This window comes from Branchiostoma lanceolatum, chromosome 3, assembly GCF_035083965.1.
Source record: "Branchiostoma lanceolatum isolate klBraLanc5 chromosome 3, klBraLanc5.hap2, whole genome shotgun sequence".
Taxonomy (NCBI): Eukaryota; Metazoa; Chordata; class Leptocardii; order Amphioxiformes; family Branchiostomatidae; genus Branchiostoma; species Branchiostoma lanceolatum.
The window spans coordinates 6,192,436-6,217,774 of record NC_089724.1 but is presented as its reverse complement, the minus strand read 5'-3'; the positions used below and the strand labels follow the sequence as shown (position 1 = coordinate 6,217,774).

The 25,339-nt window shown below is 39.9% G+C and overlaps 1 protein-coding gene and 1 long non-coding RNA gene across 2 annotated transcripts in view; one reads left to right on the top strand and one right to left on the bottom strand.

The window, feature by feature from the left end:
- Positions 1-1,395: 1,395 nt before the first annotated feature.
- Positions 1,396-25,339, bottom strand: part of LOC136429871 (CD9 antigen-like) — a 34,957-nt gene continuing 11,013 nt past the window's right edge. Inside the window, exons 2-7 of the mRNA XM_066419950.1 lie at positions 7,618-7,818; positions 6,590-6,664; positions 5,755-5,853; positions 4,802-4,960; positions 4,233-4,316; positions 1,396-3,746 (exon numbers count right to left, since the gene is read on the bottom strand). Coding sequence (XP_066276047.1) covers positions 3,672-3,746; positions 4,233-4,316; positions 4,802-4,960; positions 5,755-5,853; positions 6,590-6,664; positions 7,618-7,818 — 693 coding nt within the window. The 3' untranslated portion in view covers positions 1,396-3,671. The remainder of the gene's footprint in view (positions 3,747-4,232; positions 4,317-4,801; positions 4,961-5,754; positions 5,854-6,589; positions 6,665-7,617; positions 7,819-25,339) is intronic.
- On the top strand, positions 9,305-11,653 carry LOC136429873 (uncharacterized). The gene is made up of 2 exons (XR_010754820.1): positions 9,305-10,575; positions 11,221-11,653. It is a non-coding gene; the product is annotated as an uncharacterized lncRNA (long non-coding RNA).

The following is a 25,339-nucleotide window of genomic DNA, read 5'->3' as shown; positions in this document are numbered from 1 at the left end:
AGTGTTTTAGAGCAAGTAAAGAAAAAGTGTTTGTTTATCTTTTTCTTTCAATACAGGAGTGGTCAACCTGCTGAAAAGTATGTTTTTACAGCATGGCACAGATGGGATCTAGAAATTCCGGGAAAAGTCACAAAGTTAGATCTAGATGGCCCCTTTTCAATTATCAACGAACCATTCAGCCTTACAACTAAGATGTATCAGAAATCACAAATATGCAGTAAATCCTCTTTCCACAATTTATTGCAGACCGCCCTGATCTATAGCTATCAAGCTATTTGCAATAAAAAAGGCTAATTTATATTATCGTAACATTTCACGAAGGTCAAAGGTCACCGGATCTAACCACCCGGAAGTGACACTGGCGCGCGCACTTTTCTGAGAGATATTTCTCAACAATCTTTCATCCCCTGCGTAAACTTTTTACATTGGCACAACCTCCGTATTATAAACTACAAGTGTGGTAAGTTTGAAGGTCCAGAGATTTGCCATTTTCACACTGTGCGTAAAAGTGCATCGTCCGTCCCGTGCGCACATACTGTATGCGAGTGGCGAGTGGATACGGCATACTTAATACACAGACTGGAGGTCACTCTGTACATGTTCGCAGCTAAAACTCACAAGTCCTGTTGCCGCATTGGTATGTAACTTGGTATATCGTTTGCTAGGTTGCGTGTGGTGATGCACGTTGTCTATTTTTCAATGTAACAGTGACTATACGATCACAGCAAGTAAGTAAGATTTCTACCCCGTATCTGCCTGAAGTATTCCAGTCATGCATAACGGATTATAACATGGTCCCTATGGCAGGGCAGTGGGACATAGCATTAATTATAGGGGTGCAATTACGATATTGGATTGACGTTTAAAGTATTTTTGGTGTAACAAAGCTATTGTGCATCACCACGCCGAACCAGGCAAACGATATGCCAAGTTACACACCAATGCGACAACGGGATCGTGAGTTATAGCTGCGAACGCGCAACAAATGCATTCCCAATACTCCCAGAAGGAGGTCATCCTCCTTCCCGGAGTAACAAGCTGTCTACATTTGCTTGGAGTGTAGACCGAGTTGGTCAACTGGATAACAACGCTCTTAAGACGTCTAAACACAACCAAGTGTTACATAAGTCGACGTTTCGGCGATCGCCTGTCACCTTCCTCAGGGTGATACTGACTGGTTCTACTTCGAACTGCAGATAGGTGTCGCTGCTGTAGTGTGAACAATGCGGTCACAAACGTGACTGAGTTCATATGGGCAACTACATGTATAGAGTTGGCAGCAGCCTGTTTCCACCAAGCGGCAGCGCCACCTGTTGGATGACGGCGACACTGCCACCACAGCGTGCATGCTATCAAGGACCGAAATCACGCAGAAAACATTCTACTGAGAACAAATATTTTAAATCAACTTTTAATGTTTGTTTTACAAAGATAGTAATATCAGGTGTGACAAATTGTGAACCGTTTCAAGATGCACATTTGTAATAAATGGGAAAACAATACATTCACTTGTAATGTTACCATATTTCAATACCACTGAATTGTATACGTAATAGGTGATAGTTCTAAACCCACCCATATCATATAATATAATGCATAATGCCTATTGATGTGTTTTGACAGAAAAATTAATGCGGGACGAGAAAGAATACACAAACTTCTTAAGAACAGCAGGTCTTTTCCACTTCAAAAGTCAGTGATAGTTTTGTGATAGTTAGTGCCCCCTTAATCATTTTTCATAACAGAATTAATTTTCTATATATACAAGCACCCCCTCCAATAAAAATTTCTTGATAACATATCTATTCCTTCACCGTTTTCAATGGTTTAGACCTAAACAAAAGCTACAGGACGGATACAAATGCTACTACACTGGTCAGTAATCTAAAAGTTCACACTCAGTCTGAAAATAGTAAAAATTGAAGTGCATGTAGTAGCTACATTACACAGATGGTCATGCTAATCAGATACAACCAGTCTATGTTAACTTGAAATGCAAAGTTTACTTTGTCTTCATTGTAATCCTATATTCCGTCATCAAGTATTTGTTTAAAATGTTATTTCCACATTTTATCCTATAAAATGTACAAAGTCTTAAGTGTCAGCATAATAAGATTAAGAATCTGCTACATTTTGAATATCATTTCAGTTCATAGGCACAATATAGTTCAAGTTCATACAAAACTTATCATAATCTGTCTTATGGAAGACAAGCTGTCTAGTCTTTGATGAAAGGCAAAGTTAAAGAATTCATTGCATTTATAGTGAAATTATCGTCCCTAAACATCAACTTCAAGAAGCAATGGCTAAAATCACAACAGACATTAATGTTATACTCAAATGAACATTTCTGAAAGTTGTAAGATGGACAAAAGATCAAGCAAAATGTTAAGTTATGGATTTATTATGAGTCAAGGTTGACTATAGTGATGAATTCAAAACTAAATGTAACTTACATAGTACATTGTTAAAACTATGATAATGAAGTTCAACTGTTAGGGCTACTCCATTTCACAAGTTTTTAAGAACACAGTCAGAATATTTGCACCTGACCACCCCCCTTGTAAAATGAAACAGCCCTTACAAAGTTCAGCACCATGGACAGCATCCACATACTGTATAAATCTAAACATTTTACGGTGGTTTTATTTTCGCAGTTTTCACTGACCTTTCCACTGTGGATTCAAGACACTAATGCCAATTGTACTACTAACTGTATTATAGAATTGTTTTAACCAACTGCAAAAACCTCCAACTGTAAAATAAATACACCGTAAAAGTAAACATTCTTACAGTAATAAGGCTAACATAACACCATTTGATCAAATCTTAAGTGATGTACAGAAATAGCTTAATGAAAACAAATCTTAGACAAAACTGTCATTTATCAACCCACTTCCTGAATTATGTTAAGGCTTTTGGCTTTTTTTCTCTGACATAGTTTTATAAATGAAAAGTCTCTTGAAACACCTGGTGTTTCCCTATTGTTGTCTATAGCTAAGTAGCCTGTATAGTCTATGTACCCTCTACCATTGCAGTACAACATTCAGCATAACTGAGTTAGTATATGTACTGATATACGTAGCTTATTAAACTGCTTTATACAATTTTCATCTTAGAGGTGCGTACCCTAAGAAGAACGCTACCTAATGTGCTCATTTGTGCATATATAATTTCAAACCTGAAGAGTGGAGTAGGGACTTAACATCGAAAACTAAGGCAACTGAAAATATGTTTTCCTCAGTTGGTAAAATTGCTTTGACCGAGTAAAGTCCATGGTTGCCAACTTCTATTGTGGTCTGACACAGGTATAATAACATGTAACAAGTGTCTGCATACCTGCAAATTGCTTCAACCTAATCTCCAAGCAGCTGTAGAAAGACGAAATCGTAGAGAAACGTTGCAACATCTGCTTGGAGATTAACTTCAGCCTATGACATTTTCTCTATATTCTATCACATCAAATGTGCAAACTCTTGAAGTCCATTCTAAGTCCACACCCCAGCCTTGCAGGGTTTGTGTTGAAGGTGGCTATAACACCCCTATGTTCCGACCCCCATAATGTTTCGACACCCCTATGTTCCGACACCCCAAAACCCTAACTTGGGGGTGTCGGAAAGTGGGCGCGTCGGAACGTAGGGGTCTTGGTGCTAGTTTGTCGGAGCCAGTCTTCACGCATGGTAGTGCTTGTTCCTGTTCCTTCTGATCGAACAGCACAGGCAGAGGGCAAAGGTCATTCCCAGGAGCTGCAGAAGAGGACACAAAGAAAAAAGGTTTGCTTTATTGACCTACTCCATTAATATTAATCTGCTGGGTTACATACATATAATACTTTGAAAAACAGTGGGTTTGAGAGATCTCTAGTGCAGCACCCCCCAGGTATGCACAGACTAAATATACAGGGGTGCATTATACTGGGGGACGTTGGGTTGGAGATCCGTTTGGACGTATCTTTTCAGGGTGGTGTAATTATGCACCCTGGTGGAATTGTGTTACTGTTAGTAGATGTTACTCGTAAACCAATCCAGAATTCTCACACATATTTCAACATAATACTACTGACTTAGAGATAATCTAATAAATTCAATAAGATAAAAACAAGGCTCTTTTTAATAAGGAACATCCCCTTACAAAAAGATATCGCATCTTGTCATCTTTCATGTAACTCTAATAAAACATGAGCCATCTTTGCTGATATTCGTACAAAAGAAATATATTTCGAGGCACTGTACCTGAATGACTCCGATTGCGATGCCCACACAGCCAATGATCATGAGGTTCTTGTGGAAGAATTCAATCAACTTGTCTGTACAGCCCTGGAAAAGAGAGAAATTAAATATTTTTCAGTTATGTTAATCTTGAGTAAGAGTACTATAAATAAATTCACATGCACTCTGTGTCATTTACATCGTTCAATTTAGGACAGATCTAGATCAGGATATATAGTGTTAGTGTTGGTGCAACATGTCTTTAACACGTCAACAGTTCATGCAAATTGTAAAATATCTTCTTCTGCTTCTTTTTTTTTCCACTATGAAATTAGTAGAAGTATCATCAATAAGTGTCCTAATGCTATGTTCCTTAGATGTAAATGTCTACTAGTATATGTAGCTCTGCCTTAGTCTTGTATCCATCCTTGTTTTAGCTCCATGAAGCGATCGTTTTGCTCATTGCATCTAGAAATGCATGGAAACTATTCCTACAAACTTGATGTCAATGGTACTTGCATGTGATAGAAAATTGAGAACAGCAAACAGTAACAAGCTGACATGATCCGTCACAGAAATTCCCGCCCGCTCACCTTTTGGTGGATCTGCTGAATGAGCACGATCCCACCGCTGCCGCAGCCGATTGTGGGGGTTTCACAGCAGGACTGCGGCACGCTGCCCCAGTTCTTCTGCTGGTTTCCCCACGAACTCTGCGCCCAGTCGCTCTTGTCTGCCGCACCACAGCACATCAGCTGGGGGGAGAAAGCAAGGGGAAGGGTGTTGGAGAAAGTAAACACAAGAAAATCAGCCTGGTTGGTCTGACAAAACTGTAAATGCATTTAAGTTTGCACGGTTTTGATTTCGCAGTTGAGAGAAAATGGGGTGTTCGCGGTGGTTCTAAGATCGTTTGAGACAATGGTAGACAAAGGGGGTTGGAGGGCAAAAATATTCATGGTGGTTTTAAGTTTTAAGAGCTTACCGCGAAAACTGCGAACATTTCTGCATTAACAGTATAAACATAAAGGGGCTAACAGATATCTTAGTTCCATGCTTGATGATGATGTGCACACTAATGGCAGTAATGCTGAACAAAAAAACACAGAGGCTACAGAACTAGGGGCGGATACCAGTTTGCTGGACCTGATTCGGACCTTTAAACATCCAAGAACCGAGTCAAAAAACCTAAAGCCAAAACCTGAGTCAAAAAAAACCTGAACAAAGTACAAATATATTTCTCTATTTTGTTTGATAAAAAGTGTTTTGAGTCTCCCCTCTGACAAAAAAGGCATTTAAAACAAGAGCAATATTCAAATATCAAACACTGGTTTATCTTGAAAGTCTTCTCCCCAAGAACTGCATGTCAGTATGAATTCTCTATGCTTAATATTGGTCTAATAAAACAAAACATCAACTGGACAGGATCAGGTCTAGGTTCAGGTCCGGACCTGAACCTAAATCTCTGGACCTAAACTTGGACTTGAACCTTATTAAGCCGAACCGGTATCCACCCCTATACAGAACTAATGAAATATGATCTTGTACTCACCGATTCCTGAACTCCATCCCAGCTTTTTGAGGCGTGCTGGTCGACTCCATACTTGCTCTTCACAATGTCCTCGAAATCTGACTTGATAAATTCCGTCAGCTGGAGCAAGACAAAACAATGAAGTTATACCAGCCCATGGCCACCATCCAGAAAATGAATTGTAAATGTAAACTTATCACTGACTGAATGATAGCCTGGATGCCAGACCCCCAAACTAAAATATCTATCGTGTGGGGGTCTCGATTTACACTTGGGGAAATTTTCTCATGCCAGCTCAAATACTGAGCGAGGATCCCACCAATAGAGCAGCAGCTAGGATCAGCAGGGAGCCATTTTCAACCCAGACAATTGCTATGATTATTTGGTTGTAGAACTTTTTAACACATGATCTCAGTTTAGCAAATAGGAGAACCAGAGGTACATTACTCAATACACTTTTAAGTTCTGCTGTTATTTTGGAAAATAACTCCATGCATATTTTGAGAATTGAGTGGTTGATGATTAACCGTTGAGCTGTGTCTTGTCCATGATTCGCTATTGTTCACAGCCCCGAGCTGGCCAATTGTGGTGCCATGTACCAGGCTACCTGTGGTGTGAGTGGCCATCAATCACAGCTTCTCCTCCCACTGACAGCACTCTCCTTAGAAGATTCCCCCACCCATAAGACCAGACCCCCACAAGATAGATATTTTAGTTTGGGGGTCTGGCATCCAGGCTAACTGAATGGCTGCACAACTCTCTTTTAGGCTCTCTGCAGTACTAACAAACATATCAATTGGCAAAAACGTCAAATACAGTACTGTGACCACATAAAAATATAAGATATAAAACTCACATCATCCTGGTGCAAGAAGGCCCAGATTCCTCCTCCAATCTCTGCCGCAAAGATCAGCAATAGGAAGATGAAGAACTGAAAAATGATGGAGAAAAGAGTTTTGTTGATGGCCTTTTCTGACGTCTATAGCATGAGCATTCATGTACATCTTTATTGTGTGAATTTAAAAAGCTGCTTTTAAATACTGTCTATAATATGAACCAGGATCTTGCGCTCTGACAAATTCTATATCACTTATTTCTCTGGACAAAAAGTGCTCCTTAAAAACATTAAAATACATCTAAATCTCCTTAACATTAGCTATCCTGTAGTTGAAAACATACTTTTCTTGGAGGGGGTACAATGCAGTGACTACATTGTAAGTTCTGTGTATCTAACCTCCATGAACATTAATCCACCTGGTTACATAAATCCGCCATTTTGAAAAAAAGTGTGTTTGAGAGACCTCTATAAGTCTATTGCAGCACTCCCCCAGGTATGCCTAGTTTAGATATACAGGAGTACATTATACTGGGTTGTTGGGTTGGAGACCTGATTGGACTTATCTTTTCATGGTGGCTGAATTATGTAGTGGCAGTACCCTGGTGGAATTATGTCAGTAGATGTTAGCAGCTCATTTATTGTTTGTTTGTATTGCATACCCAGTAAACTACCTCATGGCGTAACACACCAGGTTTGTACCTAAGAGTACAAGGTGCATATCCAGACAGATATATTTGATCCACTCACTGGGAAGGACCCCTACTCTTTTCAATAAGCGTGGTGGGTTCTTTTAGTTTTACGTGCTCTAGGTGTGGCTCTTCTCAAAAATGGGACCGCCATTCAATGTCCTATCTGTGTGACATCCCCAACCGAAGCTAGGTACTCATTTTCACCTGAGTGAAGTGAGGAAATTGGCTTTCCCAAGCGCACAATGTCAACGGGACAAGCCAGGGAACCCCCGATTCGAACTCAGGACCTCTGGGCTCTGGGCCAAACACCCTGCCGCTACTCATGTACTAGATATTGAGTAAGAAAATATTTCTTACCGTGCAGAGCATACACTGTGACTCGTAGATGGCGCCACAGCAGCCCAGGAACCCGACCAGCATCATGATCCCCCCCACCGCCATCAGCACGTACGTTCCGATGTAGTAGGACGACAGGTTCTCTCCGGTGTCCACGTACTGTGTCGTCCTCTGGTCCACGCGCAGCCATATCGCAACTCCCAGAATCGCACAGCCAAGTAACTGTAAAAAAGCAGGATTTACATGTATCATTAATGACTTGAAAACTGGTTTTGATGAAAATATTGGTATAAGTGGAAATATACTCAAAACAGCATCAAGAGGCCACTATACACAGGATTTTAAATGCTTGTGTCAATGGGAAACATTACTACAGGGACCACCAAAAAGTGGTCACATTGACCAGGTGGTCCTTGCGTAGGGATGGTCAGTTGTACAAGTTTGACTGTATTTGACCATCAAAACCACTCAACAAAATGAAAATACAGAACAGAAACTACCCTGTTATAATCTCATTCTTCCCATTTTTCTACCAATGTCTATTATGTCTATGAAAATCCTAATACAGAGGGCCAAGGCATAAAACAAAACAGATCAAAATTCATTGAAACATACTTTTGACTGAAACAGCATTGGCAGTGAGTGTAGGCTGTAATTATCCTTTCATATACTAGGGGGCGCTGTTGTACTGCAAAGGAAGCACATGTACATTGTGGTCTGAAGTCCACAGCCCATCTGAATGGGTAGAGCTTATTTGCATGTCCCCATCTCCCTCTCTTCTCTAATTATCTCTATGAAAAAGATATTGTTCTGTGCGTGTGTGTGTGTTTGTGTGTGTCTGTCTGTGTGTGTGTGTGTATGTGTGTGTGTTTGTGTTTCCGGATTTTTGTAGTCAGCATAACTCGAGAACCTCTGGATGGATTATGATGATATTTGGTATGCGGGTAGGTGTTGGAAAGATGAAGATCAAGGTCAATTTTGGGCCCAATGGTATGTGACCTTTGGTACTACAGCAGAACTTTTTTTAAAAATCTTTTGACCTGCTATGGTCTTTTAAATGAAGTAGCCTACATCGACTTCTCAGAGCCTCAGATCGTAGGCCTTATCAGCAGGCACCGTTGCCATTTTCAGGAACTTAGGCAAGAAAATCTGGCCATTATTAAATGTCAGCAGAAATCTCTTATAGCCCAGGGATCTAGGACACCATCTCTTAAAATTGTTTGGCATTTGTCCAACATGTAACAACATCCTCTGACATTTAAGAAAAGATAAAGAACAAGTGATCTGTTGCCATTCTCTAGTTGACGAAATCATGTTAGGATTTAAGTGAAGTGCACAGGTGGTAAAACATTGGGAATGAGTGATTGTTCTGTCAAATTTTAAGCTCAAGAATTTTTGATGGTAGAAAAAAATGTAACAATGGGGGTACAATAATTACATGTAGGTTTCGCCCTTAGCTATTTCCTAGATCCTTGAGAGAAAATTGAATTCATTAAAATATGAACAAGTCTATTTGGACAAGTTCACTGCACTATCCCCCCGAAACATCAAGTGAATCTCCCCTACATTGAAGATAATATCATAAGCAGACACATCTGACATCAAGATGATTCATCAGACATGTTACAATCTGTGTACATGCACACAAAAAGAAGTTTAAATGGTTTCCATAAAAGTGAGCTTTTTAGGTTTTTATCATCATATATTAACATTTTTATGTTGAGCCCATAAGTATGGGCTCAACATATTGTATTTGTCTGGTTCTTCTTCTCCTGACAAATCTTCAAATGGCTACTACTCCGCCATTTCTTACCCAACCGACCTGAAATTTGGCATGGAGGTAAAGATGGCAAATACCCCCAGACCCTTTTTTAATCGTTTTGAAACAGGCCTTAAAATCATTTTTATGGAGGTTTTTTGGGGCATTTTTAGACAATTTTTATATTTTGGGCTCCTGTGCCCTGGTATAACAAGCAAATGACCTGGAATTCGGCACAAGGGTGCCTTGAACATGTCCCTACAGGATTTCAATCACATTTCCGGTGTACATCACTTCAAAATGCTTCGTTTTGGGGACTTTTGGACCCATTTTCAGACCAAAAACGGGTCAAAAGTGTTGTCCCCGTTCTATGTTCTATCTAAGAATCCATGTTCTATCTAAGGTTCCGGGCGTTCCATTTGCTGCTGGCCAAAGAACATGTGTTCTTTTCAAGTTACCTGAGGTCATGTTGCAGTTAAACACGCAAGCCTTTGCACTAAGAAGCTCTTGGCGTCTCGCAGTGTAGTAGGGGTGGCGCAGATCCCGAAATTTGTTCTCCGGCCCCGTCAAAACCGAAAAATGCGCCAAATTCAAGGCGTACGATCTGATACATAACAGTCAAAAATCGCTTATAATTTTATACCAGTAGTTAAAGAAGGTTCTTAACTCAATATCTGTGAAGGATTTACTAAAATACCGTCAACCATAAGCGAGAAATCGCCCATCGGGTTACGCGCATTTCGCCCGCGGGAGCAGGTGCACCCGCTTCCCGGTCACGCACTTGGGGAGGGCCGGCTTCGCGCCGATCCAAATACGGATCGTTACGTCACCCGTAAACAAGAAAACTAGTCGCCAATTTGTAGCCAGCATTACGATCTACAAAATGATGTAAGTGGTCAGCTTGTGCGACTTTCATTGGTGAAAATATTCACATTTTGATTTTTCAAATCGAAATTCCGGAGGGAGGTACCCCTTAAAAAAAAATCGACATTGGTATCGTTGGAAAATTCAAGAGATTGTTGTTATTTTGGTACCAAATTCGCATATATTCGAGCCATGGTGGGCTCCGTAATCGGCTGATACTTTTAAAATTGCGAGCCAGTTTTGGGAAGGAAGCAAGATGGTGGACGGCGGCCTGGGCGCTACAGACCGCTGTAGTTCGGAGCCGATTACGTCGGCATCGGGCCAAAATACGGACACTTCTATTACCCAAATGCCAGGTAATGTCTTTTTCCAAGTCTTTACGTAGTTTTATGTGGGTTTTGGGTTATTTTTATGTCAAATTTGACCGCATGATTATCGGTAAACAGTTGTTTTTGTATGCCGCATGGTAGCTCAAATAATTTGAATTTGCCGTTTTAATACGTGGATTTTCGTGCCAGTGGTTGCATGTATGATTACTATAAATCATTTTCAACGCCCTTTGGATGCATTTGGTTCCTGTTTTTTTTTTATGCTAGTGCCGTAATCTAAACTTAAAATGCAGAAAACTGTACTTGCTATCCTCACCTTCTGACGTCACTGCTAGGGGGAAGGGGGCGGCGGGGATGCCCAGCTGCCCTCTACTCGAGTCGTAGTTTCCGTTGTAATTTATTTTATGAGTAGAAGTATAAACCTCACTTGACAGAACTATGCTGGTCTGTTAAGTTTATTAAGTTGTTACATTTATAATGAATGATAGCCTTTATTATTGTATGCAATTACCAGTACTACTTAGTATAAATGTATGGTAGCTAATGGAGGAAATAAAGTACCTAAGTATCCAAGTTTCATATTTATCTCATCATAGATTGTTTGAAATGTGTGTCTGCCATGAATGTATTATATAGTTTGAATTTCAACAGACGTTTTCTCTTTTGACACAGGAATGAAGAGAGTGAAGAGGAGGAAAGTGATGAAGAACCAACAGAACTGCCAGTGAACTAGAAGACGAGACTAGATATAATTTCTATTTGCCGTAAATAACTGTAGTTTTGGTACATAACGAAAGAGAACTTCAGTAATTTCTACCCTTGTAGTGATCAGCATGTGTGTCTTGGTTATCTCAGCTGGATAGAGAAACCATACAAAAAGTAGATTTAGCTTTTGTAGTTGATTCAACTGTAGAAATAGTTCCAGACCAGGGAAGCAATGGCCACCTGTTCCATGATCCAGTTGTCTGATTCCCGTAAAATTGAAAGATAATACATGTACAATACAATAAATACATGTACTTTGCCACTCAACTGCCCTGCAACAAGAAACGAAATTCCTGCAGTGAAAAAAGGGGAAGAAATGAAATGAATGCTGGATATTGAATTGTCGGACCAATATTGCAGATTGTACTGTGCAGTTGTCATAGTCTTTTAGACTGACTGACTATATATATATTGCAGATTGTACAAAGAATGATATCAGTGTGTACAAATGTAAATATATAGCATTGGGTAATACATGTAGTTCAATATTTCTGGATCAGATTATATTTTTGAGGCTAAAATTGGAATCAGCATGTGTCTAAACCTCTGTGTACCACGTTTTTTTCTTTTGGTGTATCTTCAAGTATAAGGAAGATATGCAAGTTGCATATTTAATTAGCGGATGCACATCTTATTACCTCAGGAAATCAATTATTCATCATAATTCATAATTTCTGAAGCAGATATATAGATTTTATGGCCGCCATATTTAGATTCAGCATGTTACAGAACCCATGTATGCCAAGTTGTTTCCTTGTATATTGTACGGTTACAGAGATATCGCAATCTTGCATATTTAAGATGTCCTGTGCCCATGTCCATTTTTTCCCCACTTTTGGTGATATTTTGAGATGAGAAATCTAAAGAAACGATGAAGGCAAAGCTACAAGCTTTAAGGACTTGTTAATATCATTGTAAATAAAGAGAATGCAGCTTATTTGGTGCTTCTATTGTGAATTATTACTGAGTTATGACAGTTTTAAGATATTACATTTTAACGGTTTTTACGGATTCCGGAGAATTTGAGGACTAATTCTCAGACCTTTGAATGGCCGTAACTCGCTAACGGTATGTCCGATTTTGTTGAAACAAAAAACATTCTGTTTCTTTCACAAATACCTATCAGATGACACCAAGTTTGAAAAGATATGAAGAGTTTGAAATTTTTGTTTTTGCACGGGTGATTCTGGAACAGTCAATTTATGCATCGGGAGGGAGATTGGCAAAGTATGATGCTCTCGCAAATGTTGCCTTCCAACATGCAGGTAATATTTCGATTTGCCCAGGAGTTATTTTGGGACAGCCCACTTCTTGCATGAGGAGGAGTATGGGCGAAACATGCTGAATTTGCTCTTAAAGCAAATGACGGCCAGTCTAGTCATAGTGTAGTTTTACTGTCTTCTTATACTGTAGAGTGTAGACTAAGTACAAAGCATAGATTATATAGCAGCTTTGCTTGGAAAATGATTCCACGTTAATTCCAGTCTGCAGGACCTGGTCCCAAAGGATGGTAAAGTGACAGTTACAGGCAGGTAATGATGAGTCACACAATACATCATGGCAAGATGAGCAAAAAAAAGGTGGCCACCATCAGAAAAATGTGCAAAACACAGGCAAAGCCAAACGTCTGCTTGAACATTAACAATCCTTAGAAGAAAGGCCCTATTTCTTTGGAAAAAAAAGAACTGTGAAAATTTAAAGAAAATCACCCTGTAACAACTTTACAATGGTAATCTCTGGAGAGACATTGGTATTGAGGAATATACTGGTACAACAAACACTCAACAAATGGCTGAAGGCTGGCTAGTACAAAGCGACCTTGCAACATGTGTGCTACTAGATCTATACATAACCATGCAATATTCAATACTGTCCCATGTAACGTTATTGTCACCTGTGAGTGCAAACTTGGTTGCATAGCCCACAACATTAATGTAATCTGTTATCTCAACTCCTGGTTGTTACTTATTCATCCCAATTCCCAGTGGCATTCCCAGTGCACCTGTCCAGTAGTAGCACTAGTAATTGCCTGCTCTTAAAGTTTAATGATTCTGGCTAAACAATGCACAATGTTATCCCTCCCATCTGCCATGGTGTAATCAGACCCAGTATGGTTGTCATGCTAGGCAAGGTCATGACCTTACAACAGTAGCATACATCACAGGGTCAGAGTAACAATTAGAGCACAGCAGGGAACCATGGGTGGGAATGGTCCACTCATCTGAGCCCAAACTAAAAATTTTCACATGATGTTTTACGCCACGGTCCTTAATACAGTTAGTACACCCCTATGTTCCAATATCCCTTTGTCTGACACCCCTATGTTCCGACACCCCTATGTTCCGACACACCCAAATCCTAATCCTGATAGGTGCGTTGGAACATAGGGGTGTCAGAAAACTAAAGGGCATGCTGTCCCCCCTTGGACATACGTTGGACAGGTAGCATTTTATACAAAAGCAAAGCGTGTGATTCTTGCTCAGATAATACTTGCATGTACCATATCATTGGGAGAACTTTTGCCTTTGTGTGGGAGAGCTGTGGTGATTAACAGCCATGAATTTGTTTTCAGGTACAGTACTAACTAACTCAGTAACATCATTGGAGGGATGATCATGTCAACCTCTCAACTATCCACCAAAATGCTGGAGAGGGGGAGGGTTTTTCCCCTGAACGTTTCAACTCACTGAGTCAGGCCCGCAACTTCCCCAAATCGGGGATGCATCCGTTTGGAGGGGTGCGTTTCAGTAAATAGGAATTTTACGGTACCGTATGACCTTGAAATATCAAAAAGTTGCCTCGGGACTGTCATTATTGAAGGGCAAATGGCCAGGATGGGTTTGCGCTGTACAGAAAAAGGTTTTGGATTGACCAAATGGATGGTGCATGGCACTTAGGATAATGGAAATCCAATATATCGAACTTAATGGAGATAGATGCAACAGGAACTGAGGACCATCTGCCTACCTAGGCTTTCTACCTGCCTAAGCTGGATGAAAACAAATGTGAGAACCGCTGGCAATTCAAATTTCTACCTGTTTTTGACTAGATCTTATGTTAAGTTACATGAGTATGTTATTTGTGTCGGATTCTAAAGCTGAAGAACAATGGTCAGGCATCTCTAATAAACAAGCATCGATTTGCCTTTCGACACAGTTCAACAGTAGTCATAAGGCCACACCAATTTAATTTCTTGCTTAACAGATTTTTTCTTTAAACTTACTAATTATTAGCACACAAAAAAAATCATGAACACAGAAGGCTGGGGTGAAAACTTGCACCTGACCCTGTTCACTCCCTGAAACTGTGTGCACCAAAGTACAAACTTTCCCCTGAGATGCTGTTTAGCATTTTTTTTTTTTAATTCTGTTAACCAAGAAATTAAAATGGTGTGGCCTAAGTGGCAAATATACTACCACTAGTAAGCCTCAGTAACAGAAAAAAGGTAACAGTTGTTATGTGTTGGAAGACAATGTCGTAATGATTTTAAGTCATTTTTTTAATATTTACATAGGGAAGAGCAAGGCAATCAGAATTTATTGATGCTTCAATGCAGATGTTTGACTCAGACAAACAAAATTATTTTGAGCTTGTTGTTTTGCAATAATGGCATGTTCGCAAATTGACGTCATGTTTTTCATGCCAAAAGGCACCAGAGTGCTGAGATGTTCTATGAGAGTGGTGTAGGAATGTGCAGTTTGGTTTATGAGTTGTAACTCTAGACCACTAGTAGTACTACAGGGGATAGACACAGGTATAGACAAGTGTCTGAGAGCCATGTTGAATTAGTCATGGCGCCAAGATGAATCAGGTATGGGACTGGGAAACTAGACAGGTGTTTTTGCCATGACGTCCCTTGGGACCTTCCTTCATCATGTACAACAGAAGTATTTTATTGTAATCTCCAAGTAGATGTAAGGGTCAGGCCAATTCTATTTGTTCTACACCTGTTTTGCAACATTGCCTCCTCCAACCATGGACCATAAAAAAATACAGTATTACTACTACTAGAAAGTGGTATGAAACACAAAGAATGAGTGTGTTTCTTACATCTGCTTGGAGATTATAATAATTCTTTTTTATATGCTTGCCCTTTGTACAAAATATAAAACTACATGTATTGGTGATAGACAAACATACATGTATGTAACTCACTTATGTTCACCTTGATTGCTCACCTTTATAGCATTTCTTTGACCTACATGATTGTATGATCTTGCCATAAAATAATTTTTCTCCTAGAGTTACTCATGACAAAAAAATATATTCTTCTTTGTCAAGTGTGAAAATGGTAGTGATGGATAATCTAAGTCATCACCCCATTACACGCAGCTGACCAGATTCAATTAACCCTTAAACTCCTGCTAACACCCTAATGACCCACATGCACAAAGTAAACATGAGAGATCCTTTTCATGCCAAATTACTTCCTGTTGTAATTAATTCAATCAGCATATCACTGTGATGAAAGAAAGTAGGCATGAATAATAACAAAATGTTGCTGTCCTCCTTTTGATGCCCGCCGCTTGCAATCGATACACCATTGTTCCAAGGGAAATACATCTCTGTCAGAACAAGCTCATCAAAACGTGTTGTTGGTGCTCAATGGGGCACACGTGGCGCATTATCACCATTATAACATCACCCATATAACCAGAGTTGTATTGATTTAGAAAAATCCATGCATTTGATGTCTCTTTCGAGGAATCGCCTGCTGGACTAGATGAAAGTGAATCATGTGTAATAACTGTGAAAGGTGGCGGATCATCATTTGTCACTATTGATGATGTATGCGCTCGACTCTGAGATCAATAAATAAAGCTTAAAATATCATCAATAAACTCAGTCAAACTCAAATAATAATTCTTCTAAATTATGTTATATTTTAAATTTTCATGTCATAGCAAGCTAGATCTAATACTGTAAATCACTTTAATATAGCGGCAGGAAAATATAGCGGTTGGGGGAAAATTGAGTAGGTCACGGCACTTAATTTTAACGATGGGTACAAAAATTACTGTCTCAAATATTAGTGATCAAATACTAGCGATAATGAAATTTTAGCGTTTGACTAGTGACCGTTAAATTAGCTAAAATTAAGTTACAGTTAACAAATCAAGAATTACAGTATCAATATGTGCCCAAACTTCCCATTCTCCCCAAAGCATTAATTAAGTGACTATGCTACATTGCCAAGTGCATGATATTCTGTGGATCCAAAGGGCATGGGTTTGTGCCCACGTCAGGCAACGACAGGTTACCAGTTGCATGCATGTTACCAGTTAAATGGGGATGCAAAGATATCGGTCTTACCTCGTTTGACAAAATTCATCTGCACAGAAAAGAACACAACACATTTATAGAGAAGAGAAGTGGTGACCCAGTGTACCATAAATGCAGAAATGTACGCGCTGGTTTTATGTTTGTGGTTTTCGCTGTGAACTCTTTACTGCGAACTTAAAACCACAGGGAAAAACCACAGGGAAAAGACGTTCCATTGTGTGACTGTAGCACTACTAATACTATTGCTTCAAACGCAAACTCAAACCACCTCAAACACTCGATTTTTTCCTTACCACGAAACAAAATCCCTGCGAACATTTCTGCATTTACAGTGCTTGGCTGAAGCCATGGTGCAGCAACCCTGCACTATCGGTATCACCTATCGGAAAAGCATTTCGCTTCATCTGAAGTCAACGAGATTTACAATCACACCTATGAGAGTACACGACTCAAGTCCAGCATTTACTTGAGAGAGTTCAGAAACTTGAAAAATGAAAGAGAAAGACATTGGGAAAACCACCACCACCTTAACCTTCTCCCTGCTGCCTAACACTGTAACTACAATAGAGAATGGGGTGCCAAACGGCTACTTCGGTGTGCTAAAGGTTAAACATCGACCATAAAACGGAATGAGTTATTTTGAATGCCACCCATTTGAGACCTAGGGAGCTCCTGATTTGTAGTAATTACCAAATAAAGAACCCCCTTATCAAAACTAATGTGCCTCCTTCTGCAGACTCTGCGAAAGATTTAGTTCCTGTTCGTAACAAGTCAGGTAATCCAACCTAGCAGGTCTTCTTTGTCTGTTCTGGAGGAGGTCTTATCTGCGCAGAGCAGGAGGAAGGGGAAATTGCATGTTGGTTTGGTTCCAAGCAGCTCGTCATGCTAGCAGTGCACTTCTCGTGCACAGGAACAAAACCGCAGCCGCAACTTTTATTTTCTGTCAGGTCAGCTCTTTTGTAGAGTCGTAGCCTCGTAGAAAGTGGTTGACTGCAATTATCCTTCCCTATTTATACACTCTGAAGAAGACCTTTTGATGTATTCTAATGTCTTGCCATTCTCTTGGCATTCGAATGGTATCATTACAAGACTTGCAGTACATTCTTTCTCTGTATGGGATAGTCTTCAGTGGTAGTCAAGCTGGTTCAGATAATGTTACATTCTTGTATTAGATCTACTACTTGTACTATTTCTACAACACACACACAAATACAGACACACACACACACACACGTACGTACACACATACATACATACACACACACACACACACACACACACACACAAACACATGCACACATTCACAAATGACATCCTTAGTGAAAGCAAGGAGTTTAAATAGAGGCTATTTAACCTCCTTAGTGAAAGATGAACAAAAGGCTGCCAAAAGATGCACAGCCAAAGAAAGCCTCACATCTACTTGGAGATGAACATACAGTATGTGGGGCAGCAGGACTTCCTACTTCCTATGGTGCCTTATCTACAAAGCTCAGCAAGCTAAGTACAAATGTTTACATTCTTCTGATAAGAATAAACTTCTGGGTCAACAGGGGGGAACTACAGGGGTCTGTCTGCACCATCAAAGGTCATGCTAAAATAGAACGGTTACTAGTATTATTACCTTCGCCGAGAAGGTTATGTTATGTTTTGCACAGCGTTTGTGTGTGTGTGTGTTAGTGTGGCCGTCCGTCTGTAAATATTATAATTCAAAAATGCCTGGGTGGATTGTCTTCATACTTAGTATGTGGGTAGGTCTTCTTGAGACCTCAAAATGATTAGATTTTGGGCCCCCTAGTTGCTTGCTATGGTACTGCAGCGGAATTTTTGATATCTCGTGTTCTGGACATGCTATGGTCATGATATTTGAGCGGTAGGTAGCTCTTGTTATCATTTAGAACACTCGGACTCCCTGTAGTTGGCTAATTTTGGGAGGTAATGTCATTATAGGTTGTAAACCACTTTAGGGAAATGGGGATCAAACAATCAGTGTTAATGTAGATCTTCATTTATTACCATTTGTAATACCATTTGTAGCTGTTGCATTTTTTATGCTCACAGTTACTGGTATATTCTTGGTCTCGGCAATTTGTTGCTCTACGAAATGAGAAGGGAGAATCAATGCATCATATCAGAAATGATTATATGACACGAGAATATCATGTATTTACATTGATGAAGGTTAGACGTACATGTAATAAGATATGCCAACATCACTGACGAAAGATAGCGGATGCTGTCCGAAACATCTGACTGTTTCAAAATTCTATCCAGCTGTTTGTCAATGAGTAACTGTTTGGGGGCAAGTATTATGTAAATTCCTACCTTAAGTTTAAGGCATATGTTTTTATCCACTCTAGGTATCTACTGTACACATGATGCACGCGATTATGAAACTTTTTTTGGCAAAGAAATATGACACACTTGAATATTTGAATAATAGCTCATTTGGGTGCGTTGACTTCTATCAGTCCATCTTGGAACACTGTCTAATGACAAGCTGCGTAATTTGTCTTTTATCACATAATGCAAGTTGGCAGCAGCAGCTTGAGGACTGTGCCAGATATGAAGCGCATACTTCACATTTCTCAGATAAAATTACCCTATAAGAACATTCCCTAAGGTATCATACATTTACTCCTACATTTCCCATGTCAATACAAGAACAACTTATAGATCCACAGAGTGGGTAACTTCATTAGTAGGGGTGTTTGACAGGAAGGAAGGAATGCGTCTTGGAAGAAAGCCAGACCCTTTTCAAGCCATCTGGTTTAAGATTAAGTAGTAGGCCAAATGACTTGGAACTGTATCAAAGGCGACCTGTGACTCTAAGGACGTTACATATCACACATGAGAAAGCTTGCTTGTTCCCATTCCTTATAGATGTCGTTCCTCACTTGCTCCTTTCTTGGACTGAACATTGCTGGAAGTGTTAAGTGTTGTTACTTTGCATTTGGAACAGTATCAATCTGCAAGGCGGAGATGTTCAAGTGAAGTTCTTTCAAATTCAATGACAGAGAGGTGAACTGTATAGAACTGAGTTTGAATAATGAAATATGTTTCATTTTTTTGTATGAAAACAACAAAGGGGTAGGTCTGAGAAGGGTGCTACAGGGTGACGGCTATGCTTAGACTTGTTATGGTTATACTACAGAGAAAGGAATCAAAATCTGGGCACAATATTGGGTATAAGCAGGGAGGTTAACCTCCTTAGTATAAGCATCGCAATATTATTAGTGGACCATATATACTAATGTGGTGTAAGACACATGATGTTAAACTGTGGGAAGCTAGCCTGATATCCACTCCTTTTTTCTCTCAGAGGTAGCCCTTTACAGTACCTAGTCAAAAAGTTATCTCCAGGCAGGTCTACTGGTGGCCAGACAGTACATGTATTCAACTGGCCCTTTGGATACTAGTATTTTGCCACCAGTAGATCTGCTTGTAAGATATGGCTAGTGAAAAACCCCTAGAAAAGCCCAAGGGAAGTGATGAAATTCCAGTCACAATGTGATATACATTTGTACTAACAGGTAAGGGGGGAAGTAAAATGTACCAATGCCAAGGGTAGCCCATTAATAATCCTCCTTACTAATCCAAACCAGGCCTCGGCTGATCAGTTTACCAAGGTTGAATGAGAATTGCCTTGGGTGAGGTTAGATGAGTCAAGTTGTACACTCAAAACTCATCCACGTATCCGTCCGTCACCCTAACATCTTGGCTCAAACCCAGCATAGAGCCCAAGAATATTACATTACTTTTCCCTAGCCTGATACCATCCTAGTTGATGGTTAGGGGAGAGTATGATGTATTGATGTAACTAGGATAACCCTAGGCTAACTTTCCCTAGCTGAGTGTCCTCCTGTTTCAGTTCCAGGCTCTACCTAGAGCTTGGAACTGAAACAGGATGACACTCAGGCTAAACTTTTCTCTCTACCACAAGGAAAATTTATTATCCAAGCAGTACATTCGGTTGGGGGTAAGGAGTGACTGCGATCTGTGAAGGGAGTCAGACGTTAAAAATCACAGCCAATCCTAACACCCCAACCGAATGATCTGCTTAGAGAATAACGAAAAGTATCTGTAACTTTGTTCCCTTGTGTAAACATTTTGATTCAAACTCACTCTAAGTAAATCATTTGATTGCAACAAAATCCTTGACACTTTTGTTACATTAATCCTAAATATTGACAATAACAGGTGACTGTTTATTTTCCCCAAAATCAAGGCATTTTTGTAGGAAATGCACATCTAATTCCTCCAACTTGTTTTGATTGCAAGCATAATTGAAAAATGGTTTCGTGCAGAGTTTTGGTACTAATACCATTACCTACTGAGATATAATGATCTTTCCTATGTAGCTGGCAACAGCACCGTGTTGGGCAACTCTCCTAATGTAATTTCCATGTGCATGTTATGTCTACCCCTGAGACAACTTCCCACCCATTTCTAGGAAATCAAATTATCTTGGGCTGGGAATAAAAGAATTGCCCGGTCATCCCATTCATAGAGAGAGTTAACATAGTAGAACACAGTGATAAAATCTTTTTACATCATAATTCAGAATTATCCTGCCATCAACAGGCGATTATCACAGTAAATTATACCACAATGATGATGGCAATGAGATCACTACCATCTGGAGTCACAGAAATCGCATCAGCAATATTCTATGCTTTGTTGTAATATCTATGACATTGTGTATTGACAGCAGCTATGTCGAGATATGAGTGCAGAGTTTGAGTGATCAAAGTCCTTATTAAATATAACATCATATACAAATTGACAAAATGTCCATTTTCACATCTAGAATTTCATATTTTGCCTACTTCTATTTTCTCAATACATATCATTGTTTCTAATTAGACTATAATTTGAAACTGGTAAAATAGAATTTGTTCACATGACATCGATCTATCAAATACGATAAATGACTAGTTCACAGTCAAACATGCATGTATCTCCAGTCCAATGACAACAAAAACAACCTCTTTATTCTAATTGGTAATCCAAAACAATATCTGGAAAACAGTACATCCGGGGCTCTGAGCTGCAACAGAGTTGTTCGATTGTTTATCTAGTGTATACTTCAATTCAGGCACTGACCCAAAATATTGAAACTTTGTAAACTTCCACTTCAAGGAAATGGGGAAACAAGTGAGCAAAAGCCTTGCCAAGTGTACATTTAAACTAGCTGCTTTGTTTCCTGTGAATGAGAATACAGTATCTACAACACCATCTGCTAAATATTTCATGCTAACTACGCTAGTATGATACATCGCTCTTGCACACACAAAAACTACGTGGTCTGCTAACGTGCTCAGGAAATTGTGAGAGCTAGAAGATGATTCTATCAGGACTTCCTACGCTGCAAAATACTGCAAATGCATTCAATTTCGCGTGGTTCTTATTTCGCGCTAAGGCGAAAATGGAGTGTTCGTGGCGGTTTTAAGCTTGCGGCAGCGCTATAGTCACATACTGCTACAGTATTGGACAAAAATGTTTCCGGTGGTTTTAAGTTCGCGTTGAAACGGTCGCCTCGAAAACCGCGTACATAAAACCACCGCGAACATTGCTGCATTTGTAGTAATGCCAAAAACGAGACGCCAGACTCGATCAACCCGTTGTTAGTTATTCTACACATCTCACTCATTATAAACATTTGTTTTCCGCCCAGGCAGCGGAAGAGTCACGACCTCCGCGCTGCTTTCTTAATCCAAACACATACGAGAAATTGAAGACAACCGAGGGGGCCAACTTATCAACGCAAGGCCAAAGCTATCCACAAACGTTTTCAGCTACACAGTCGCTTTGCATGTAACATCCACTAACATAATTCCACCAGGGTACATAATTCCACCACCCTGGATAGATACGTACAAATAGATCTCCAACCCAACGTCTAGTCTTCCAGTATAACAATACCAGGGGTTGCTACACTAGAGATCTTTCAAACCCACTGTTTTTCAAAGTGGTGGATTTATGTAACCCGGGGGATTAATGTTAATGAAGGCTACACATGCAATGTGTAATGATGATAATAATGATAATGATCTGCGATGATGGTGTTTGCTCATCGTAGCAGACGAAGGCCTTGACATCTTTCTCAGCACAGCTGTTATTGGTAAGCTATGGGTTGCTGCTACTTTAAAACTGCCAACATCTCCTTGTTTCAAGAGGTAATAGATACGAATTGAATACAAACCTCTCAAAATCGATGGGTAGGCTTACGGACGGGTACATGTATCATCATTAATTACCAATACAAAAAGCTTACTACAGTACAGATATGAGATTTACAGATGACTGCACTATCTCTGCAAGACGTTTTTCTTTCTCAAATAAAGGAAATCGATGCCTGCCTTCCTGCATGTGTGACGCTGAACGATCGGGCGTTAATGCCTTGTCTGAATCTTGCATTTCAAAATATTAACATTCCATCACTGTTGCATCCCACAACTTTTCTAGGTCTACCGCCAAGTAAACTCCCTATATGTAAACTTAACTTAACTTAGTCATGTGTGGCTGACTACTCAGTCGCGCTATGTTTGTGAATTTGGTCTCTGGAAATCTAGTTTGATTGTAATTTGACACCAAATTAACCGATTTATGTCGCTTCTCTAAATCTGTGTCTGTATTTTTCCATATAATGCTGAATATGTGTTCTTTCAATATGTGCTTTATTAATCATTCCTCTTTTTTCAAGCTGCCCCTCCCCATCTCATTCCACCATCTTCTGTTATGATGGATTCTGGATAGCTGTTCCTGTGAATATGACCTCCTATCTGACCCGACGTTCCTGTCCCGAGTTGATAACCCCGCCAGAATCAACAAGTCCCGAACATCGACCCGCCTTGATGATTTATTTTGGGACAAGTATGTCATCAGTCTGTGATGGTCCATATCGGGTAACCTCTCCTCATATCCACATCACATGCTAGACGTCACATATCCTTTGGTACACAAACCAATCGTGCGAAACCCCAGTTATAAACCTGTTACAGCTACCAATACATAATTATACAGTCTGTTCTGACAAAAAGCGAAACAAAACAAGAAAGCACAAAGGTACTCATGGGGTTAACATTTCTTCTATAAATCACTAGACAACTTTCTCTTATGTAGCCATCACATGCTAGACGTCACATCTTTTGGCACACAAACCGTGCGAAAACCTAATAGTAAACCTGTTACTGCCACCAATACAGTCTGTTCTGACAAACGAAACAAAACAAGAAAGAACATACGTACACGAAACCATCAGACAACCTTCACTCATGCCAACATCACATGCTCGGCGTCACATCCTTTAATACACAAACCATCCGTGCGAAAACCCAGATATGAAACTGTTTAATGTCACCGATACACCTTTTTTGCGAAACTTCCTACCAGTTATCATCGGTGCCTCCATGTTATCCTTACAATGCTGTAACAAAGCGATCAAAAGATGTCTTGCTCGACAACTTGCTGCCTTGGATTTGTAAACTTTCATCATTGACGCATTTTCAACTGCGTGGATTTTACTGCCATCTCTGAGCATTCTCTCTCGCCATATCGACATATTTGTTACCATTTATGACTAGTCAATAGTTACTGTGGCTTATCGACTTCGCTAGTCTCCTTTTCCTAATGCCAGAAGCGCACTATTCAATTGTAGACGAGACATATTGACGATTCTCCACCAGCAATTTGTCTTTTCTACTGCAAAGGTATAATGAAATGCAAGTTCGCGTGGTTTTAATAATTTCGCGGTGCTTCTGAGTTCGCGGCGAATAGCTTACCGTGAAAACCTCGAACATAAAACCACCACGAACATATCTGTAAAACAAGAAAGTTACTCATTGGAACGACGGGGTTGCTTTGAAACATCACAATATGATACACATCGAGCATTTTTTGGTAGTGGGATCTGGATCCAGTACTCCCCTACAACTTGGGAAATATTGCCTTAAAAGAGACGACATAATCTTTCTATTTAGAACAGATATCGTAATAGGCATATTTGTGTCAGATGGTATCCTGTTTTGCAAGTGTCCAAATGCGAGGAAACCACATACAAGCATCACTAGAACAGTGCTAAACCGCACAAGCAGGCTCTGATCGACGTTTCGATGTGTCATTTTCCGTTGCGGCAACCGGTAGAACATTGACACTGTAATATCAAAACACAAAAGCTCGATCGGAGATTACCGTGCATGTTGGCAGTTCCAAGGTTTCTTGTAATGAGACCACTGGTACTGTTTACACATGTGGTATAGATTATGGTCGTGTCATCGACCTGCTACGAACACCAAACTTTATCAAGTCGATAAACTTTCGCTGCCGGATGCTTCGCGAAATCAAAACCACACGTCCGCCACTCTAGCTCTCCCTTCGTTTGTTTACATCCCGCCCCTACTGGACCCTCCAGGACCTCATTAGGAGTAATTTGACAGAACAAACGTGGCTTGTAACGAGGTCCTGACATTTGACAGCAGCAGTTACCGCACAAACAAGCACTTCTGACAGATACTCCATGTATGAAGATGTGACTAGAAAATCATTAAACAAAATTACAATTTGAAGAACTTCATTCTATTTTCGAAGAACCCTTTACCAGTAAAAGTTGCCACAAAGTATGTAAACTCAGTATGTAAACTCTTCCTTGTTTGGTTGTTGTTCGTCATTATTGGCTAAGTTCCCGTACAGCACTCATTGTATCATAGCCCAAATGTGATTAGTAATGTGAAAGTGTTACATTCAT